We start from the raw sequence: 18364 nt of genomic DNA on the forward strand, positions 1-18364 counted from the left end.
AATATTCAAAAACCACTAGAACAATGTTATATATTATGTTGACTTGTGTACTTACATTATCCCAAATGTTTCCAATAAGGTTTAAATCCAGAGAAATAAGCTATTTTAACCAGGACATGGACCGTGTCCGTGCCTCACCTATCAATGACATCAAACCCGCTTTACCCTCAATTTCCGGTTTTATTTTGTAGAAAACATCGAAACACCAAAGATGCTTTAATATATTATGTGTTTTATTAGACAGTTGAGCAACTGTTTGGATACATTTATCGACAGAAAACTAATCATTATTATATGGCTCAACACAGTTAGTCTTATTATTAAATCTTGTTTTCTTGATTTGCCATGTTTTACCATATTCATAGTCGCCGCCGAGCGAACGACCGCAACGAAAGTAGCATCATAACAACTTTCAACACACTCAAATGTATCTAATATGATAAAACAGCGCTGCGTTGCCCCACATACGCATGACCGGAAGAAGCGGAAATGGTCGTCTGTGGCATAATAAAAGCTCATCAAGCTACACCTTTGTTTCTCTAGCGGTGAAAAATTACAGATTGTGGCTTTAACCTCTTAAGCTCTGGGACCATTTTTTAGGATCAAATTGAAAAGCTTCCCATACCCACATACAGTGGTCTAAAAACACAATTTTGGTGTCATTTTAAAGGAAACCATTTGAAGTTTCATAAACCACTGCTAAAAGTGATGAACATATGTTGTCTGAGCTGTAATAACCAAAAACGAGGTGCTTTTTTTTATCTGAAAGTGGCCCTGTGTGCTCTAGTACCCTGCAGACAGTTTGGGCTGTTTCCACTAGATTCCAGAAAATAGGGGGAAATGGTCCCAGAGTAATTTAGTGTAAATAAGTTACTTTGTGTAAAAAAAATGCCAAAGTGATGCATGTCTCTAGAAAGTAGAGACTCGCTTTCAAATGGTACCACATATGAGGTCAGAGCTCCTCCACAGACATTTAAAATTTAAAGTATATACTTGATGATGTCATTCCTGTACAGGGTCCGCAGAGTTTAAGTGGTTAAGTAAATATGTCAAAGGGGTTTTAGGTCAACATTCATCAAAATATCTTCTTTTGTGTTGTGTCCCTTAGTTATAATAACAATGTAAAAATTAGAGGGATATATGAGTCATATAACAATAGATAACATATGCAACTCTTATAATTATGTAAACAATGCAGTACAGCATGTTGAATTAAAGGCAGTTGGAGATTTATTTTTCAGTCATAACCAGTCAGCATTAATGTTATGAAATAATGACTATTATTTCATAATCTGCTTAGCTCAATTAGTCAGTTGATGAGTTTCATCATCACCATTTGTACTCTAATCATTTGTTAATGCAGATGGCTGATTGGACAAATAGCCCTCTTAATATTTCAAGAGCACTGACATCATTGTTCTCAGGCCCCGTGGAACTCTGGGAGCGTCCAAGAGCAGATGGCTTTTTATAACTTTGTTTATGTGAAGTGTTACAAATATTAATCGCTTCACACCCTGCTGTTTGTTTAATACTGAGGGAAATGGCTGCTCTTCTGCTTACTATTTCTTTTGTCATTTCTTTTGGGCGGTAGGGTCCAGTTCTGCTTCATGCAGGCTCACAGTATGGACTGTTTTTTTTCCTTTTTTTCTTTAAAGGAGACTGACTGGCTTTGAGCCAGGACTTCATGCTAAATCACTTTTCACTTCACCGCTTCCTAACAGGGAGAAATAAATTCAAGAATTAGGGCTCTCTGTCCACTCGCTCGCATTTACGGCTTTGGTGAGAAAGATCTTTAAGCCTTTACTGTTCCCTGAGAAGGATGAATTCATTTGGCAGAAAGAGCAGGATTACTTTTCATAAGCATGTTGGTGTTACTTGCATTTGTGCTTACATGGAGCTGAAAGCCTCTAAATTCCATTGAACAGATTATGAAGCTCCTTAAGAGTTTTTGTAGCCTTTTGTGTCATTGTTGTACAACTTTTTAATACCAACAAAGATATTCAATTAGCCTCGTTGTAAACAGTATTTCTATCGCCATGTTTGAATCAAAATAGAGTATAATCTATACGTTTTAAACCTTTACATTGCAGTGTTGATGTATTTATTTGAAAAAAAGTGCTAATGAACAATGCAAAGTGTACAAAGTTTTCAATACTTTTACCATTGGTAAATATGTTTAAAATCACAAAATGTGTCCTGTCTTTAATCTTCATAGGGTGGGTCGCCAAATATACCATTTGAGAGCATATGACCAGTCGAATGCTTCTCATAGCACCACTGTTATTAGACACTTTTGATAGTTAACGCTTTAATTTATTCCACAAACAATTTGAATATCAAATTAAAAATTGTATTTCTCATATACCAAAACCCCCCCCCCCCCTCTTCTACTATTACTAATTCTTTTGTGGGACGGCTTGTAAATGAACTTTATTAGTATTATTGCTATTATAGTTGGTAATATTTGCATTTATTTATGTACACTAAGAATTTTTTTAATGTATGCTCAACAAGGCTGTATTTATTTAATAAAAAAAGTTATATTGTGAAATAGAATTAAAAGGTATTTAAATAAGTTATTTAAAACAAATGTTTTCTATTTTGATATATCTCAATTCATTCCTGCGACAGCAAAGCTGAATTTTCATTGTCGCATGATCCTTCAAAATAAAATACTGATTTGGTGCTTAAGAAACATTTCTTATTAATATCAATATTAAAACCGTTGTTTGCTTAATATTTTTGTATAAACCATGATGCATTTGAAAGTTCAAAATATTTTTTTTTGTAACATTGTAAATGTCTTTTCTTTCAAAAATTGCACTGACACCAGACTTTTGAATGGTAGTGCAAACATAAATGTATGAATGGAAATGTATTATTTGGATGCATTTTGTTGTAGTTTTGATTAAATCTCCACCCTCTTAAACTCAGTTACAGACAAGCACCAGTTTAAACCGGAGCCGGTGCTCTATAGGTTCCGTTATGATGACGGCACATACCACCCTCGCAGTGACATGCAGGATGTCATCTCCAAGGTAACTCAACCGGCTGTGCTCTGCTAAATGGCCGGTTTCACTCTGTCTCTTTCTGCCCCTTGGAAAAGTTCGACATGCAATAACGATGCCCTTCTCCCCTCAGGGTGTGAGGCTGTTCTGCCGACTCCATAGTTTATTCACACCAGTGATCAGGTAAGGAGCCAGTTTCTTAGTTCCACCTCATTACAGCTGTCTCTAGTCACGCCAGTTCTGCCAGGTGCGTTCGCACCCCTGCCGTTTCTACATCCGCTCTAAAGATAGCACCTACAGGAAAAAAGGCTGATAAACTATACTAGAGGTCTTATCCAGAATTAGATCAGTTATTGATTATTTGATGTATGTTTGGGCACATAACACCATCCTTTTGTAACTATTGTCTTAGTTAGGCACACTGTTGTGTGTAATCCGTGTAAGAACTGCACTACAAATGAGTGGAAGCCCTAAATATAAAACAGGTGCAATTTGAGGTTTTGGCAGCTGACAGGCCCAAGGACATTCAATTTTGTATGCCAACACAAAGCCAATCGACTCCGAGGGCACGTTTTCTTGTTCGGGTGATCGGATGAATCCATTTTCCAATTTTCCGCTAAATTCTGCTTTGGTTGTTGAAAGGATTGGGTTGTACTGCAAATGTGCACTCCTACAAATGCATTCATAAGAGTTGCAAGCCTTTTTCTGGAAGGTAAAATACATTAAACAGCTCTCATTTCAGTCTGTCAAAGCATTAATGTTTACTTTGTGTGTGCACCTGTGCATTTGCATTGTTAAATGTTGTCTGTAAGGCTGAATATGTGCCATATAGATCCATTAATATGCATTCGTTTTCCTATTTTTAAATAGGATATTTAAAGCCGCAGTCCGCAACTTTTTTTGGTTGAAAATGATCCAAAATCAATTATTGAGCAAGTACATAACCAGCCAGTGTTCAAAACTATCCCCTTACCTTAGCCTGATTCACGACGGTAAGCTTGTAATAATATGTTTCATAATTTGAGTGGTACTGTCATTGTGTCACGTCTGTATACATAAAGGAGTCCTGGGTAGGCTACAGTATTGTAATGCTTTTTTTTCTCAGTTGGTCAGAACAAAAGGGTCATATTTCCAAGACGTAGAATCTGTAAGTAGATTCTGAAGTACAGTATCCACACCGGTGCGGTGAATGAATGACAGCCACACATACTCCTCAAAACATTAGATTCATCCGCGCTGAGGAGCCGTTCCGATGCACAACCCACGTAAAGATGATAATTCCGCAAATAACTGCAATTGCAGGTTTAAAACGGAGATGGCGACAAAGAGGCAAACTTACGGACTGCAGCTTTAAATAATCAAATAATAAACAGGATATTACTTTTCTGTTATTTAGTTAAATATGGATTTATTCATTTTCCAAGTAATAACACGAATTTAGTTTACAGCTGACAATCATGTAACTGACAACGTGAGCAAGCGCGTTCCCGGGTACATAGGATCACAGAACTTGTTCCTCCACCATAAATAAATCACCATCCAAATGCATGAGTTTTATCACTGATGTGCCATGCAAATTGATTTTTACAGACGTCCCCATGAGAATCAATTACTGTCCGAATAGGGCTTAAGAATGCCTCTGTGCCCACATTTCTCTACTCTGTACTGAGAATCTCTTCCTTGTGGAGCTATAATTGGAGTATCCAGCTCTAGTTTAATTATCTGGTATTTCCTGCTGGTTGGAGGGGTTCTGGGGGGCCTTCACGCCCCCGCCTTACCCATTAAAAAAAACGGTCTTCTGCACCCTGAAATCCAGGATGAGTAACATTCCTGACATAATTAGAGAAGTAGAACAAAAAGAAAGTAAATGTCGAATAGTTTAAAAAAATGACCAAATGACTAAGATCTTGAGAACCAAGAAGATTTAAAAGGTTTGGTTGACTTTGCATACACTTGTCCTGCAGATTGGAGTGCTCTTGTGCCAGGCATATGACTGCCTGTGGTAACACTGTTTACCCTCATTTGTCATGGTGACAGTACTGGGTACAGCTACAGAGGAACGGGCTGGCTCCATGTCTGTAGCGGTTAAATCATGGCAAAGCCTGTCCAGCCTCACACTTCTGGACTGTGATTAAAACAAATCCTTATATAATCAGAACCCATCACAAACACGTGAGGTGCACATTGAGAGAGTTACAGTGGGATTCCTTTGAGAGAAAAAGCACATTTCCTGTCATCTGGAGGTGTTTGCTTGTGTAAAAATAGATTAGGGATGTAATTCTCAGAACTGCAAACGGCTAAGTTTGGCGTTGAGTGTGTGTGAGATGTAGGGTGTGGGCCCTAGTCTAGCCCTCTGACCTAGCGCAGTGAGTGTCCCCCGAGAGACCCCTGGCTTCATGGGAAAATCATTGCTCCATTTCATTCCCTGTGGTCTGGAAGCAGCCACAACGCATCAATTTGGCCCACTCCAGGTCCAGGAGCTGTACTGAAGTGGGCTGAGGGACACCTGCTGACCTCTACTGGAGCAGAGAAACACGTTGTGTGTCGAGATTATAGGCGTCTTATAAAATGTAACTATTTTTAACTTGACACATCATCTTAAATATGAAACACTAGTTATAGGGCACTCAAGAAACAGTGTGAGCTGCACACAGTGGCCAATATGCCTGTCTAAATGTTTCTGGCTTTAGCAGTGTCCTTTAAAGAGCCTGAACTTGAATTTACTTTTCCATGAGGGTTGTAATTTCTGAAATGTCAGCATGCTGATCCAACCATGGTCAACCTTTTTCCTTCGGTCATATCTTCACGCACCCCAGAAGTGACAACAACAAAAAAATTGGTCAAATTAATTTACTGATTTGTTCATGTTTTCCTTTACTGATTTGTTCACTGATTCATTCAATGGCTTTCGGTGGTGGCAAGTGCCTTTTTGTGTTTTGAGTGAGACACTGAATCATTAACTCAACGATTGATTAAAAATAACAGCTGTTTACAACTGAAATATATATATATATATATATATATATATATATATATATATATATATATATATATATATATATTCAGATTAATATAGGATTCATTCACTGCTTTATTCACTGATTAGTTAACTAATTCGTTTAATGGCTTTAGGTGGCGACACGTGTCTTTTTTGTGTTTTGACTGAAACAATGAACCATTAACTGAATGATTCAATTTAGTTCACCCCAAAATGAAAATTCTGTCATAAACTCAGCCTGCATTACTCAACCTCATGTCGTTCCAAACCCGTAAAACCTTCATTCATCTTCGGAACACAAATTAAGATATTTTTGATGAAATTACGCTTTCTGGAGGTAACTTTCAAAAGACATCATTAAAATAGTCCACGTGACTCCAGTGGTTCAACCTTAATGTTATAAAGCGACTAGAATACTTTTTGTGTGCAAAAAAACAAACAAAAATAAAGGCTGTATTCAACCACTTCATCTCATCTGTATCAGACTCCTACGCTGTTAACGTAGTAAACACAGTGCAATGCTTACGGGTTCTACGGCAGAATGCCGCCTCATTATTGGCCATCTCATGCGTCAGCATCAGTGTCGGCCAATACAGAACCGGCATTCTGAAGTCGAACCCGGAAGCACTTCATTGTGTTTACTACGTTAACAGCGTAGGAGAATGATGAAGATGAATGAAGGTGTAAGGGGTTTGGAACAACATGAGGATGAGTAATTAATGACAGAATTTTCATTTTTTGGTGAACTGACCCTTTAAAACTTCTGTACCTTAATATCTAAAATCAGTCATTTTGATTTTGGAATATTTTGATGGTCCCCTTTAGACATTCTGTTGACTATAAGTTAACTATAAGTTGACTATAGTTGCTTATAGAGTTAGTTGACATGTAGGTGCAACAGAGTGGACCATCAAAATAAAGTGTAACCCTAAATTCACTCAGATCAACTTTGTGTAACTTAGTGTGGTCAGCAAGAGCAGACTATGTGTAGAGGTTCCTTATTCGGTCAAACATTGTGACCCCTGTGCAACCCTGAAATAAATACAAGGTAAAGCACTTGTTTGGGCTTTGAAAAATTGAGGGGAAAGGGTTGTTGTGATGTGAAAGCCCAGAACAGCTCTCTCAAGAGCTTTTCAAGCGGATTCAAGTCAAGGCAAAGGTTAACAGTCAACTTGAAATGTGTGTCTCTTGAGGCTGTAAAAAGGAGACATTTTTGAACTGGTCAAGTCAAACGTTACTTGTTTTCCACACAGGGATAAGGATTATCATCTACGAACGTATAAATCGGTGGTAATGGCCAACAAGCTGATCGACTGGCTGATAGCACAGGTAATACTTGATACTGTTTTATAGACCGATTGGAAACACAGTGAACCTCCATAGGAAATGAGACAGGAGGAAAGAATGGAGCAAATTCAGCAAAAGTAGTAGCTGGATAATCAGGCCGGATAATCTCAAATATACAGAGGTGGAAGTGAACTGTAACAATAAACCTTCGCCTAGCCACATAGTCTAGTTCTGTCCACTTAAAAACAGGCGAATCACTGTGAGACTGCAGATTTGGATTAAATTTGAAATGTGGTTTAGATATTTAGAGGCAACTTTCCCATCATGCACACCAGTGTTCAATAAGATGATGCTTTTTTATTTTTATTATTACCATGTGGTCAACCCAGCTAAAAAAAATATATTCTAGGAACGTTTTGCTAACGTTCCCATTAAGTTATAAAAACATTATTTTTGAATGTTCTCTCAAATGTCCAGTTTTTTTATGTTTTAAAAGAGTTAAGGGAAAATTACACTTTTATCATTTTTCAAACAAAATGTGAACTTTCCGAAACAAGTAACATTTAAAACACTAAAGGTTTAAGGTAAAAACGTTCCATGATCAATGTATAAATTATGTTGTTGTTATAACTTTTTGAGAACATTATTAAAAAAGATAACTTTGAACAAATGTTTCATTAACGTTACTGGAAGAACATTTGTTCATAACTTTAGCTAAAATTCTGAGAACATTCCCTGTTAGCTGGGAAGTGACCCTTCAGACTTTGCACTGTAATGACTGGACCGTAGTAATGTTTGTGTGAATTAAATATGGTTTTCTGGAGCTCAAGTTAGGGTGTGTGTGACATTTTGACCGCTTGTAAGCAGATAACGAGAGCGGCACTTGTCTTTTTCTCCTCTGCAGGGTGACTGCCGAAGCAGAGAGGAAGCGCTGATCTTGGGGGTGGAGCTGTGTGACAATGGATTCATGCATCATGGTATGATAGCTGTCTGTTTCATTGTCTCTCTTTTTCCCCCCTCTTTGTTTCTGTTTCTGTCTGATTATACCTTTTCTTTTTGTTTCTTTGACACTGCGTTGTCTTTTTTTGAACTCATCCCAAGTGTCAACCAGGATGTTTGAAGCATAAATCAAATAAATTATAGTGAGGTTTATACTTTAAAACAACAGCAACGACAAAATACAATTTGCAAATGGGATAAGAAAAATGAAGTACTCATTATACTAGTAACGTTTTGATTCATCTCACTTTTCCAAACTCACCAAAAAAAGAGGGTTACACTTTATTTTAAGGTGCATTGTTACAGTGTAATTATATATTTAACTACTGAGTAATATCAATTAACTACATGTACTTACTATAGGGTTAGGGTAGGATAAGGGTTTGGTTTAGGGTTAGTTGCATGTAATTATGCATAATTTACTGTTATTACTATGGTAATGTATCATATGTAACAATGACACTGTAAAATAAAGTTACCAAAAAGAGGTTCATATTCTTTTTCTCATTTGTATTTATTCACTGATTTGCCCACTGATTCATTCACTGGTTCGTTTATTGGCTTTGGGTGATGACAAGTGTATTTTTGTGTGTTATAAGTGAGACATTGAATCATTAACAAAAAAACAACAAAAAACAGGCATTCTTTACTCAAAAAAGCGATTACACAAAGGAATATGAGACGGCACTGAAGTGAACGAAAAGGATTTGTTCACCAAAATATGTGTTCAGATTAATTTACTGATTTGTTCATGGATTCATTCATTGATTTGTTCACTGATTAATTTTCTGATTCATTCAGTGGCTTTAGGTGGTGGTGACAAGTGTCTTTTTGTGTGTTTTAAGCGAGACATTAACTCAGTCATTCATTAAAAATAGCAATCTTTCCAACTGATGAACGAGAACAATTTCTTCACTAAACACTGCTATAAAATAACATCTTACATGGTTTTCCTTCTTTATTTAATGTAAAACATAACGACACATTTAGATGAAGAAAATGATTTTTTGAAGTATATGAGCTATTTGCATTGCAAAACTTTTCCTCTAACCGGATTCTGCACATTCTCTCTCTTGACAACAGCCTTGACCTTCTCCACAATCCAAGTTTGACTGGCTTGTTGTCATGGCAACTGTTTGTTTGCAGGATTCGGGTCTCATTTTCAGGGCACTTGATGCCAAAGTCCACATCATGCTCGTGTGACTCATTTATAGTCTAACATGGGCTGTTCCTTACAGCCTGCAATTCCGTTTCATCCGTGGTTAACTACCAACAAATTTATGGAATATAATAACTAGACTGGCGCTTTCATTTTTTGGTCTTGAATGTGATTATGGCATTCATCCATTGAAGCTGGTTCTCTTGGTTATGTGACCATTAAAGCTAATTCAGCGTTATCTAATCTTGCGCATAGAAGTGTGGAGAACACTGGACCTCTTTTTCTCGTTGGGGGTATTTTTACTACAAAAGTGAAGGGATTGTTTAGAGCCCATGTTGCCCTGGTGACAGATTGAAATCCTGGCCTGTTCCTTTTCACAGGACCCACTTTCCATAGAAAAGGCTTCCTCCCTGAAACACTCTGTACAGCTCTTGTCATTCCAGTACATTATGTGTCGCTTTCTTCTGCGTGGTACACAAATTCAATTTACACTTCAATTTGATCCTCATAACAACAAAGAAGTTTCTATAATGTTGCTTCTTGCTGTGTCAGTTATAGGACGACTTTAAAAAAGATGCTGAAATGAAATGAAAACGAGTAGTTGTAAAATAACGGTAAAGTAAATATGTACGTTTAAGCAAATATAGTTAATATAATAGAATAATAGAATTGTTACATTTAGCACTACTGAATGAGCATCAGGTATTATTTGTTCTAAAACACCTTGCTTTTGTCTTTTCGCAGTTTTGGAAAAAAGTGAATTTAAGGATGAACCTCTTCTGTTCCGCTTCTTCGCTGACGAGGAGATGGAAGGTTCCAACACCAAACACAAGCCCATAAAACACGACCTAAAAATAGTGGAGAATGTCATCGCCAAGTTGCTGCTGGTGAGAGATGTCATCTGTAATGGCCTACAGCTGATGGCACTTACAATAACGCACGTTGGCGTGAGCCCATGTGGTTTCAATCCACTCGCATGGGGCTTTTCTGCTTCGGCACGTACGGGGGGTCTGAACTCAGGCCAGCTCTGACTCTAGAGTCTTCACCAGTAATTATGCTTGACTGTTCCTAAACCAGCCTCTCATTACACTTAAACATGAAGTCAACTGGTTTGACAGTCCATGCCCGTGAGAGACTGAAATTCACATTCTAGGAGCACCTCCAAAGCATGAATCGTAATAAAATATCACTGCATGACACAACAAAATCTAACAGTCTTGATAACCATGTACTCTGATTTCAGATAAAGCCAAGTGAAGGAGGTTATGGCTTCACGCTAGAAGATCGAAACCGAGTACCCATCGTCAAATCAGTGGAGAAAGGTTCCCATGCTGAGGTGGGTGTATTACCTTTGTGTGGGTGGTTTTAAAAAACAGGCATGGGTCACAAGGTTTACATACACAATCCGACACACCATGGGTGTCAAAACTTTGTCCTGGAGGGACAGTATCCTGCAGAGTTTAGTTTTAACTAGTTGCTAGTGTTGTAGTAATTGAGACCGCTCTTGAGATGGGTCTTAAGAACATTTTTTGAAGGTCTTGGTCTTGTCTTGGTCTCTGTCTCAGACTAAAAGGACTTTGTTTCAAGACCAGTCAAGACCACAACTGCTGGGATATTACTAAATTGCTGGTGCATTGTCTGATTTATTTATTAACATTATTAATGTGATTGGATGTAAAACTTATTTATGTGTGCTGGTCCACAAATGCTCAAAAAATTCAAGATATTGTTCCAAAAAAGTACTTGGATGAGATCTGTTTTTTTAATATTATAACATGTGATATAATTAAGCAATATCACAAATTTGAGCATGACTGCTAACATGATATTGCTTTTATACAAACATAAAACATTATTCTCCACATAATTTATGCAATTGTAATTGACCAATTCAGATGCATCTTCTGTGCCACCTCTGCAGTGCAAAGATGAATTTTGTTGATTGCTAAAGCTTTATATAGAGTCTTTTTCTCAGGCAGTAATGTGGATATTTATGAATTTGAGGAGTGCTGGTCTGGTCTTGGTCTTGAATCTGTCTCACTCTGTCTTATAGTCTTGTCTTGGTCTCCACCCCTCAAAGTCTTGGTCTTGTCTTGGTCTCAACACACATTGGTCTTGGTCTCGACTTGGTTTCGGATTAGGTGGTCTTGACTACAACACTACTAGTTGCCCTTCCAGGAGCAGGAAAGGGCACCCCTGCGATATGCTGAAAACTCCCAAAAGCCAGCTTATTGAATTAACCTGTTGTCCCAGTTTACATGAAAACCAATAACCCGGCAACACAATTAAAGTTGTCAAGACTTTATTAAAAAATCTGGTTATTCCCTGGTGAAGTCAAAACCTAAACATTTATTAATAATTAATCATTCCATTAGTTATGCGAGATGTGATGTTGAATAAATAAGCAGGATTTTAGTACCACTTCTACTTCAGCTGCACGGGATGAGAACACATTTTATAATTTCTTTGGTTGAAAAAAATGGTAGTTGGCGATACATTTCCTCCACTCCTACCACAAAATGCTTGCTCTGTCTGAATGCGTTTAAATACGCACTAAGTGTGCTTTCCGGTTACCTTTCACACATACACGCTTCAATAAGCCGACAGAATGCTGGTTATACATGCCAGGTAAAATCGAGGTAAGGGCCAAAAATCTAACTGTGTCAATTGGTTCACTCTTTCCCTGCCCTTGACTAGTTGACTCGTCATTCATGAGAAAAAGCTTCCCTGCCATTGATGAGTTTTTACGGATTTCCGGGTTTTCACTGTAATACGCTAGGGGGGTGCTATTACACATCTCCCGAACAAGTACAGTATTTCCATCAAAACACAGGAAAAAAGAAGCAGAAACAAGTAATCTTATATAAGCAGATGCATATGAAAAAAAATGCAATCAGCAACAATATGATCAGCATATACTGTAAATCCAAACGGCCTAATGTTACAGAGTGAAATGTTGACCCAGGAAGTAGTTAGGACTGTGCAGCTTTGGGGGTGTTGATGGACTCCATCTACTCCATCTGTGTTTTTGCTCATTGTGCTAAATCTGATCCAAACGTAGTCTTGCTATTTTCTCAGCTTTTTGCTCAAAATGTTGCTTTTTTTATGAAACTTATCCACATTCAAGTGTTGTTAAAAAATAATGCATGAAGCTAGAATAAAATCAGAGGGTCTGTTCTTTCTTTTGATATATTGCATGTTCAGATATTCATACAACAAAATATTCTGGGGGCCATTACATTTTGTGAAAATTACCAAAAAACGCAGACGGGGAAAGAGTTAATGCTTAAGCCCTTTATAATCTTACTCCGATAAAGGTTAACGTGTATAGATGACCAATGCATTGTCGGGTTATTAAGCATAACTGGGTTAAGAACATGCATGCAAACTCAATGTTGTTCTCAATTTTCTTCAAGACCCAGATTTTACTTTGTACAATAAGAGGTGGCCCAATATAATTTATCATACAAAAGTAAAAAAGAAAATGTCCTTGCAAGCCCCAAGAAGCCGAGGGTTTAGCTGTTCTAAAATCATTGTAAACCACTGCTTCATACATTCAAAATATATCTGGCAAGTTTTTATAAAATAAACACATAGCAACAGTTATACATTTCTTGGCAAAATAATACTTATTTATCAATAAGTTATGTTTTCTCCTATCTTTACAGGGTGAAAAGCATATTAATTTTGCTTTATTAACTAAGCTTGATTCATTTGCATTTTTCTATTTTGTTATATTAAGCATAGTTTTTCTCTGCTGTCTAGACCTGCATCCCATTTTTGGGGTCACGACCTACCAGTTTTGCCTTCAGCATTTCTACTCAGAAATGCATTTAAAAAGCCTAGTCTTTATATTCACAACAAGTCAAGTTCATCTTTCACTCTTAAAAATAAGGATGTTGATGCCATTGAAGATCCATTCAGTTCAGTGATCAGTTCTTAAAAGAACCATTTTCTCTTAATGTGAAGAACATTTTAATAATCTAAAAAATGTTTTTCAACTATAAAGAAGCTTTTGTGCAGTGGAAAGAGTCCATGAATGTTAAAGGTTCATCATTGAACCATCAATGCCAATAAAGAACCCTTATTTTTAACAGTGTAGGTGTTGCTCAATCTGACATATTAGGCATTTAAACATCAATTAAATCCCTAAAACTTCACAATTAACACTCTCTATTTGAACTTGCTTTGTTGTAATTAGCATTTTGATGTGTGCCTATGTAGGCTTATAACAGAAATAGACATCAAATCGAGGTTTCCTTTTAGTGATTTAATATGTTTGATCTGTTAGATCAAACTCTGGTAAATGTGGTGAAGTGCACTGCTCGGTTCTGATGCAGAGAGAGTAATGCTACCCAGATCTGAAGTAATTTGTGCGTCACAGTACAAGCTCCATGCTGCATTGCATGTGGATCTGCTCTGTATGTTTCTAATGTAGAGCAGAGTGAAAAAAAAGAAATGGGCAATAAAATCCAGCTGTGCTCTTACATAGATGAGGAGCTGTCTCGTAAAAATAGCAAAAAAGGTTTGTAACTGAGAGAAAGACTGTGGCCGAGAGAGAGAGGGGGGATAAAGGAAAGAGGTATAATAGAGGAAAGTGAATGAAAAAAGGAAGGAGAAAGCAACAGCAAATAAGAAAAGCTGCCCAACCATTTTTCTCAATGCAGAGGAACAATATGATCCGGAAACAGAGGACTGCATTTTATTGTTGGAGAAGAATGGTTAGGCTATATTTATAGCAGTCAAGAGACGTGTCCAATCCATTGAGTGAAGCACAGAGTGAATGAATTATATCCACTTGAGAGCTCAGAGGAAGTTGCACATATGGATGAAAGGGTTGAACAGTACACCTGTGAAAATTAATACAGAAAATTAAGCCTGAAACCTAAAAAGAAAAATCATACATAAAATGTATGAATATTTAATTAGATGCAAAGAAATTATGCTCAGAAACTGATTTCTCTGAACAAAAGTCTCTTTTTTCACCTAATAATAACTTATTGGATGTATACACAGGGTATAGTTCATCACATCAACTTCATCCAATGTAATACGTAGTGAAACAAAAAGAAATGTTGCTACTGTATACACTACTGTTTTAAAGTCTGGGTTTGGTCTGATTCATATTTTTGGGGAAAAAAAGTATCTTATGCTCACCAAGGCTGCATTTATTTGATTAAAAATACAGTAAAAAGTTATATTGTCAAATATTATTAGAGTTTAAATGACTGTTTTCTATGTGAATATTCTATGGCAAAGCTGAATTTTCAGCAGCCTGTGACATAGGGTTGTCACTTTTATGTGTCTTTGCTGAATAAACATATTAATTAAAAATAAAATCGGACTGACCCAAACTTTTAAACCTTGGTGTATTTCATGTAATTCTGAAATATATCTTTTAAATGTAGTTTGGTGCAATTAAAATTGATTATTTTACACAGTATTTGGCGTTATTGTGCTGTTAGCTTAGCAACATGCTAATGCCAGTGTCACAGGTTGCTTGTATTAGATCCGAAGGATGATGCGTGATGCAGGATGAACAAACAAAATAGACTTTTAATGAACACGAAGAGCAATAATACCACATACGAACCAACATAACATTAACAATAGACACTAAACTGAGGAACGGAGGACTTAAATACAAAGAAGAAGGCACAGGGATCAGGTGTATGACAGCAAATGAATGACTATAATTCAGGCAATGACATGGATAATGAAAACTAAGACTAAAACCAAACAAGACCGAGAACTAAACATGATGTTGAGAGCTTATTTGATATTCCTGTGTGTCTCTTGTGCAGATGGCTGGTCTGGAAGTGGGGAAAAAGATCTTTGCCATTAATGGGGACCTGGTCTTCTTGAGACCTTTCCAGGAGGTGGAAAACTTCCTAAAGCAGTGCTTCCACAGCAAAGGTCCTCTCAGAGTACTGGTCAGCACCAAACCCAGAGAGTGAGTGGAAAACCTCTAGACTCCTATGATCCTATGATTTCATAACACCTGAACTATGTTGCCATACAGGCTATAAAGCCTGATATCAATTTAAAAAAAGAACCCTGCCAGATAAACATCCTTTTATTGATTAGTATCAGCTCGATATTTACTCCAACTCCGAATACACAAAACACTTGGAGCAGTGGCTGGAAAATGTTGGCCAAAATGATGTCTGTGTGTCTATCTGCTCCACAGAACTGTGAAGATCCCAGATTCCGCCGACGGATTGGGCTTTCAGATCCGAGGGTTCGGCCCATCTGTAGTGCATGCGGTTGGCAGAGGTAAGAGCGAACAGAGAGAACGGAAGAGAGAAAAACTGGGCTGGGCTATAGGAAGTTACTTTTGCCCTTTATCCTACTGTGTTTATGAACCTCAGCTGGATCACAGCTGGAGCTGTAGGTACAGGACCGGACTTGAGCCAGATTGAGCCTATCTATATATAAATAGAAAGACCGGCACAACTCTCGCTTCCTACTGTGTCTGAGGTGCTTTTTTTATCAAACATGGTGAGAGATTAATGAAAAAAGAAAACACATCCAGCTAGCACTGTCAGAGAACAAAAGATAGAAGAACATTGTTCGCTTCACACTTAACAGAAGCTACTCTCATCCAGAATGTGTCAGGATTTGTGCAAATCCAAATTCTGAATTTATCCAATTTATTTGATTATTTTAGTGGTGAGAGACCTTTTACTTGAAGGGTTTGAAGTCTGACTAATTCTGGTGGAAGTTAGCAAGAAGGCAACATTCTCTTATTATTTCAGCCGATATGTATCATTTTCGATTATCGGCATTGGCTGCTCAGATGCAGGGCATTTCTTTTGAAATCGCTGAGCACCTGTTCTATATTCAAAAAAAATATGATACCCAGTGCTCACAAATTAACCAGATTATGGTTAGAGTGTTTACTTTCTTTTTATTTGTATTTTTAAAAACAAACATATTTATTTGTAAAATAATATATACATATATATATTATATATATATATATATATATATATATATATATATATATATATATATATATATATATATATAATTAAATGACAGAACTAAGAAGTTCATATCTATAAATGTTATTTTTCTGATTTTTTTAATCAAGTTCAAATATTTTTTCACATTTATAATTTTTTTAATTATTCCTAATTATTTGAGTAAATATTAATACTAAAATTAATATTTATTTATTGACAGAAAGGATGCATGTGTAATTTATTTTCTTTAAATATAAATATAGTGTGATATCATATATATTGACTTTATATTAGCCACTGGCCACCATGCTCTCTAAGATATCAGCATCCAGCATCAAAACAACCTATATCGGTTGACCACAAGTTTTAACCATAGACTGGAAAAAAATATAGATGTAGTGTCCATGTAGGTTTCTGAAGAGCATTTTTTGAAGCCTAAATTTGGCAGAGCCAGTCGTCGCAATCTTGGCAGCGCGTCACTCCCGGATAACTGAAAATGGGCAAAGAGGCGGGACGTGGATGGAGCTGAGTTGCCTGGTTGCTGAAACCACGCCCACCTAGCTTGACCGTAGTGGCAATCCACCTGTCACTCAAGTGGCCACGCCCTTAATTATGCAGAACTTCAAGGCTTGATAAAATTTAAACGGATGTGTTCATGAGAGCATGAAAAAAATTCACCCTCCTCACAGTTGTCATGAAGGGTTAATGTTGTTTATATGTCTATGTGGGTTTTTTAAAAGTCTTTAAGACAATATGCTTTATGTGCAAATTCATAAGTCAACACTATTGTATTTTCTCTTTAATACTGCAGTGAATCAAAGTCTCAAAAACACGTTGTGACGTCACAAACTACCTTGTAACCAATCAGGTCAATGTGCTGGAGGGCTTTAGCATATCATTAGCTATTTTCTGAAGCAGGGGAGTCTCAAGAGAAGCCAGGTTATCTCTGTATATTTTTCTGCTGATATGAAAAATCGGGTACACTGTAAAAAAATTATTGTGATTTTAACGGTATTTTACTGTAAAAATGCTACGGTGAAAACACTTAATTGGTTAACAGAAAGTTTCCGTACTATATACGGTGAATCACTGTAATAGATCTAACCTAACATTTCTTTTAATTTTACAGTAAAATACCGTTAAATTTACAGTTTTTGGAAGTGAAAAAGAACAAGTCATTGTGTAATTTACAGTGAAAACCCGTAAATTGACATTCCCAGAATTCCCTGCGTGACACTTCGCATTTGATGTATTTTCATTGCAATAACTATGTTTCTTCTTTGTTTTTTCTAATCAGTTTTGTACATTAGGGTTTTATGTTACATCTGATGTTGTTAAATTTATGTTTATTGCATTTTTTTTTATTTCATGTGTTTTACCATGATGGTGTTTAGTGTTTGTGTGAATGACACTGAGCACCTTCTTTGTCCTCTTAAAAGCTGCTTGTGATGAGCTTAGATTCATCACGTGATTCTCATCACCACTGTGATTGGTGGTTGTCCGTATCTATCAAAGGTACATAACAGATATTAGTATTTCAGTAGGTTGGTAATTTAACATTATTTCAGTTAATGAAATATGTTTTTTTACCGTAAATTGTTTACAGTGTAAACATAATCATTACAATATAAACCTTTAAATTATACGGTTTTGAACTCTAAAGTAAAACATTTTTAATTGTAATTATTACATTATAAACCTTTAAATTTTACGGTGCTGTCCCTAAAAACCAAAAACGTTACTGCCGTATTTTTTACGGTAAAGTTCTGGCAACCACAGCTGCCGTTTTTTTGCTGTAAATTTTACGGGGATTTTTTTTACAGTGTAGGTTTAGCAATATAGAGGGTGAGTTATGCATATGTTGTATATTACGATGTTTTGATGAAATATATGCCTTTCTCTAAAGCGTTTCTAAGGATACTGACTGATACTGAAGGCAGACTGA

General features: G+C 36.7%; 1 protein-coding gene across 1 annotated transcript in view; it reads left to right on the top strand.

Annotated features, from left to right (window-relative positions):
• Positions 1-18364, top strand: part of prex2 (phosphatidylinositol-3,4,5-trisphosphate-dependent Rac exchange factor 2) — a 198951-nt gene that overhangs the window by 67174 nt on the left and 113413 nt on the right. Inside the window, exons 12-19 of the mRNA XM_079805796.1 lie at positions 2935-3038; positions 3142-3191; positions 7260-7335; positions 8198-8270; positions 10196-10338; positions 10695-10787; positions 15256-15404; positions 15642-15727. Coding sequence (XP_079661922.1) covers positions 2935-3038; positions 3142-3191; positions 7260-7335; positions 8198-8270; positions 10196-10338; positions 10695-10787; positions 15256-15404; positions 15642-15727 — 774 coding nt within the window. The remainder of the gene's footprint in view (positions 1-2934; positions 3039-3141; positions 3192-7259; positions 7336-8197; positions 8271-10195; positions 10339-10694; positions 10788-15255; positions 15405-15641; positions 15728-18364) is intronic.

Source organism: Gobio gobio, assembly GCF_949357685.1.
Source record: "Gobio gobio genome assembly, chromosome: 23".
NCBI classification, from domain to species: Eukaryota; Metazoa; Chordata; class Actinopteri; order Cypriniformes; family Gobionidae; genus Gobio; species Gobio gobio.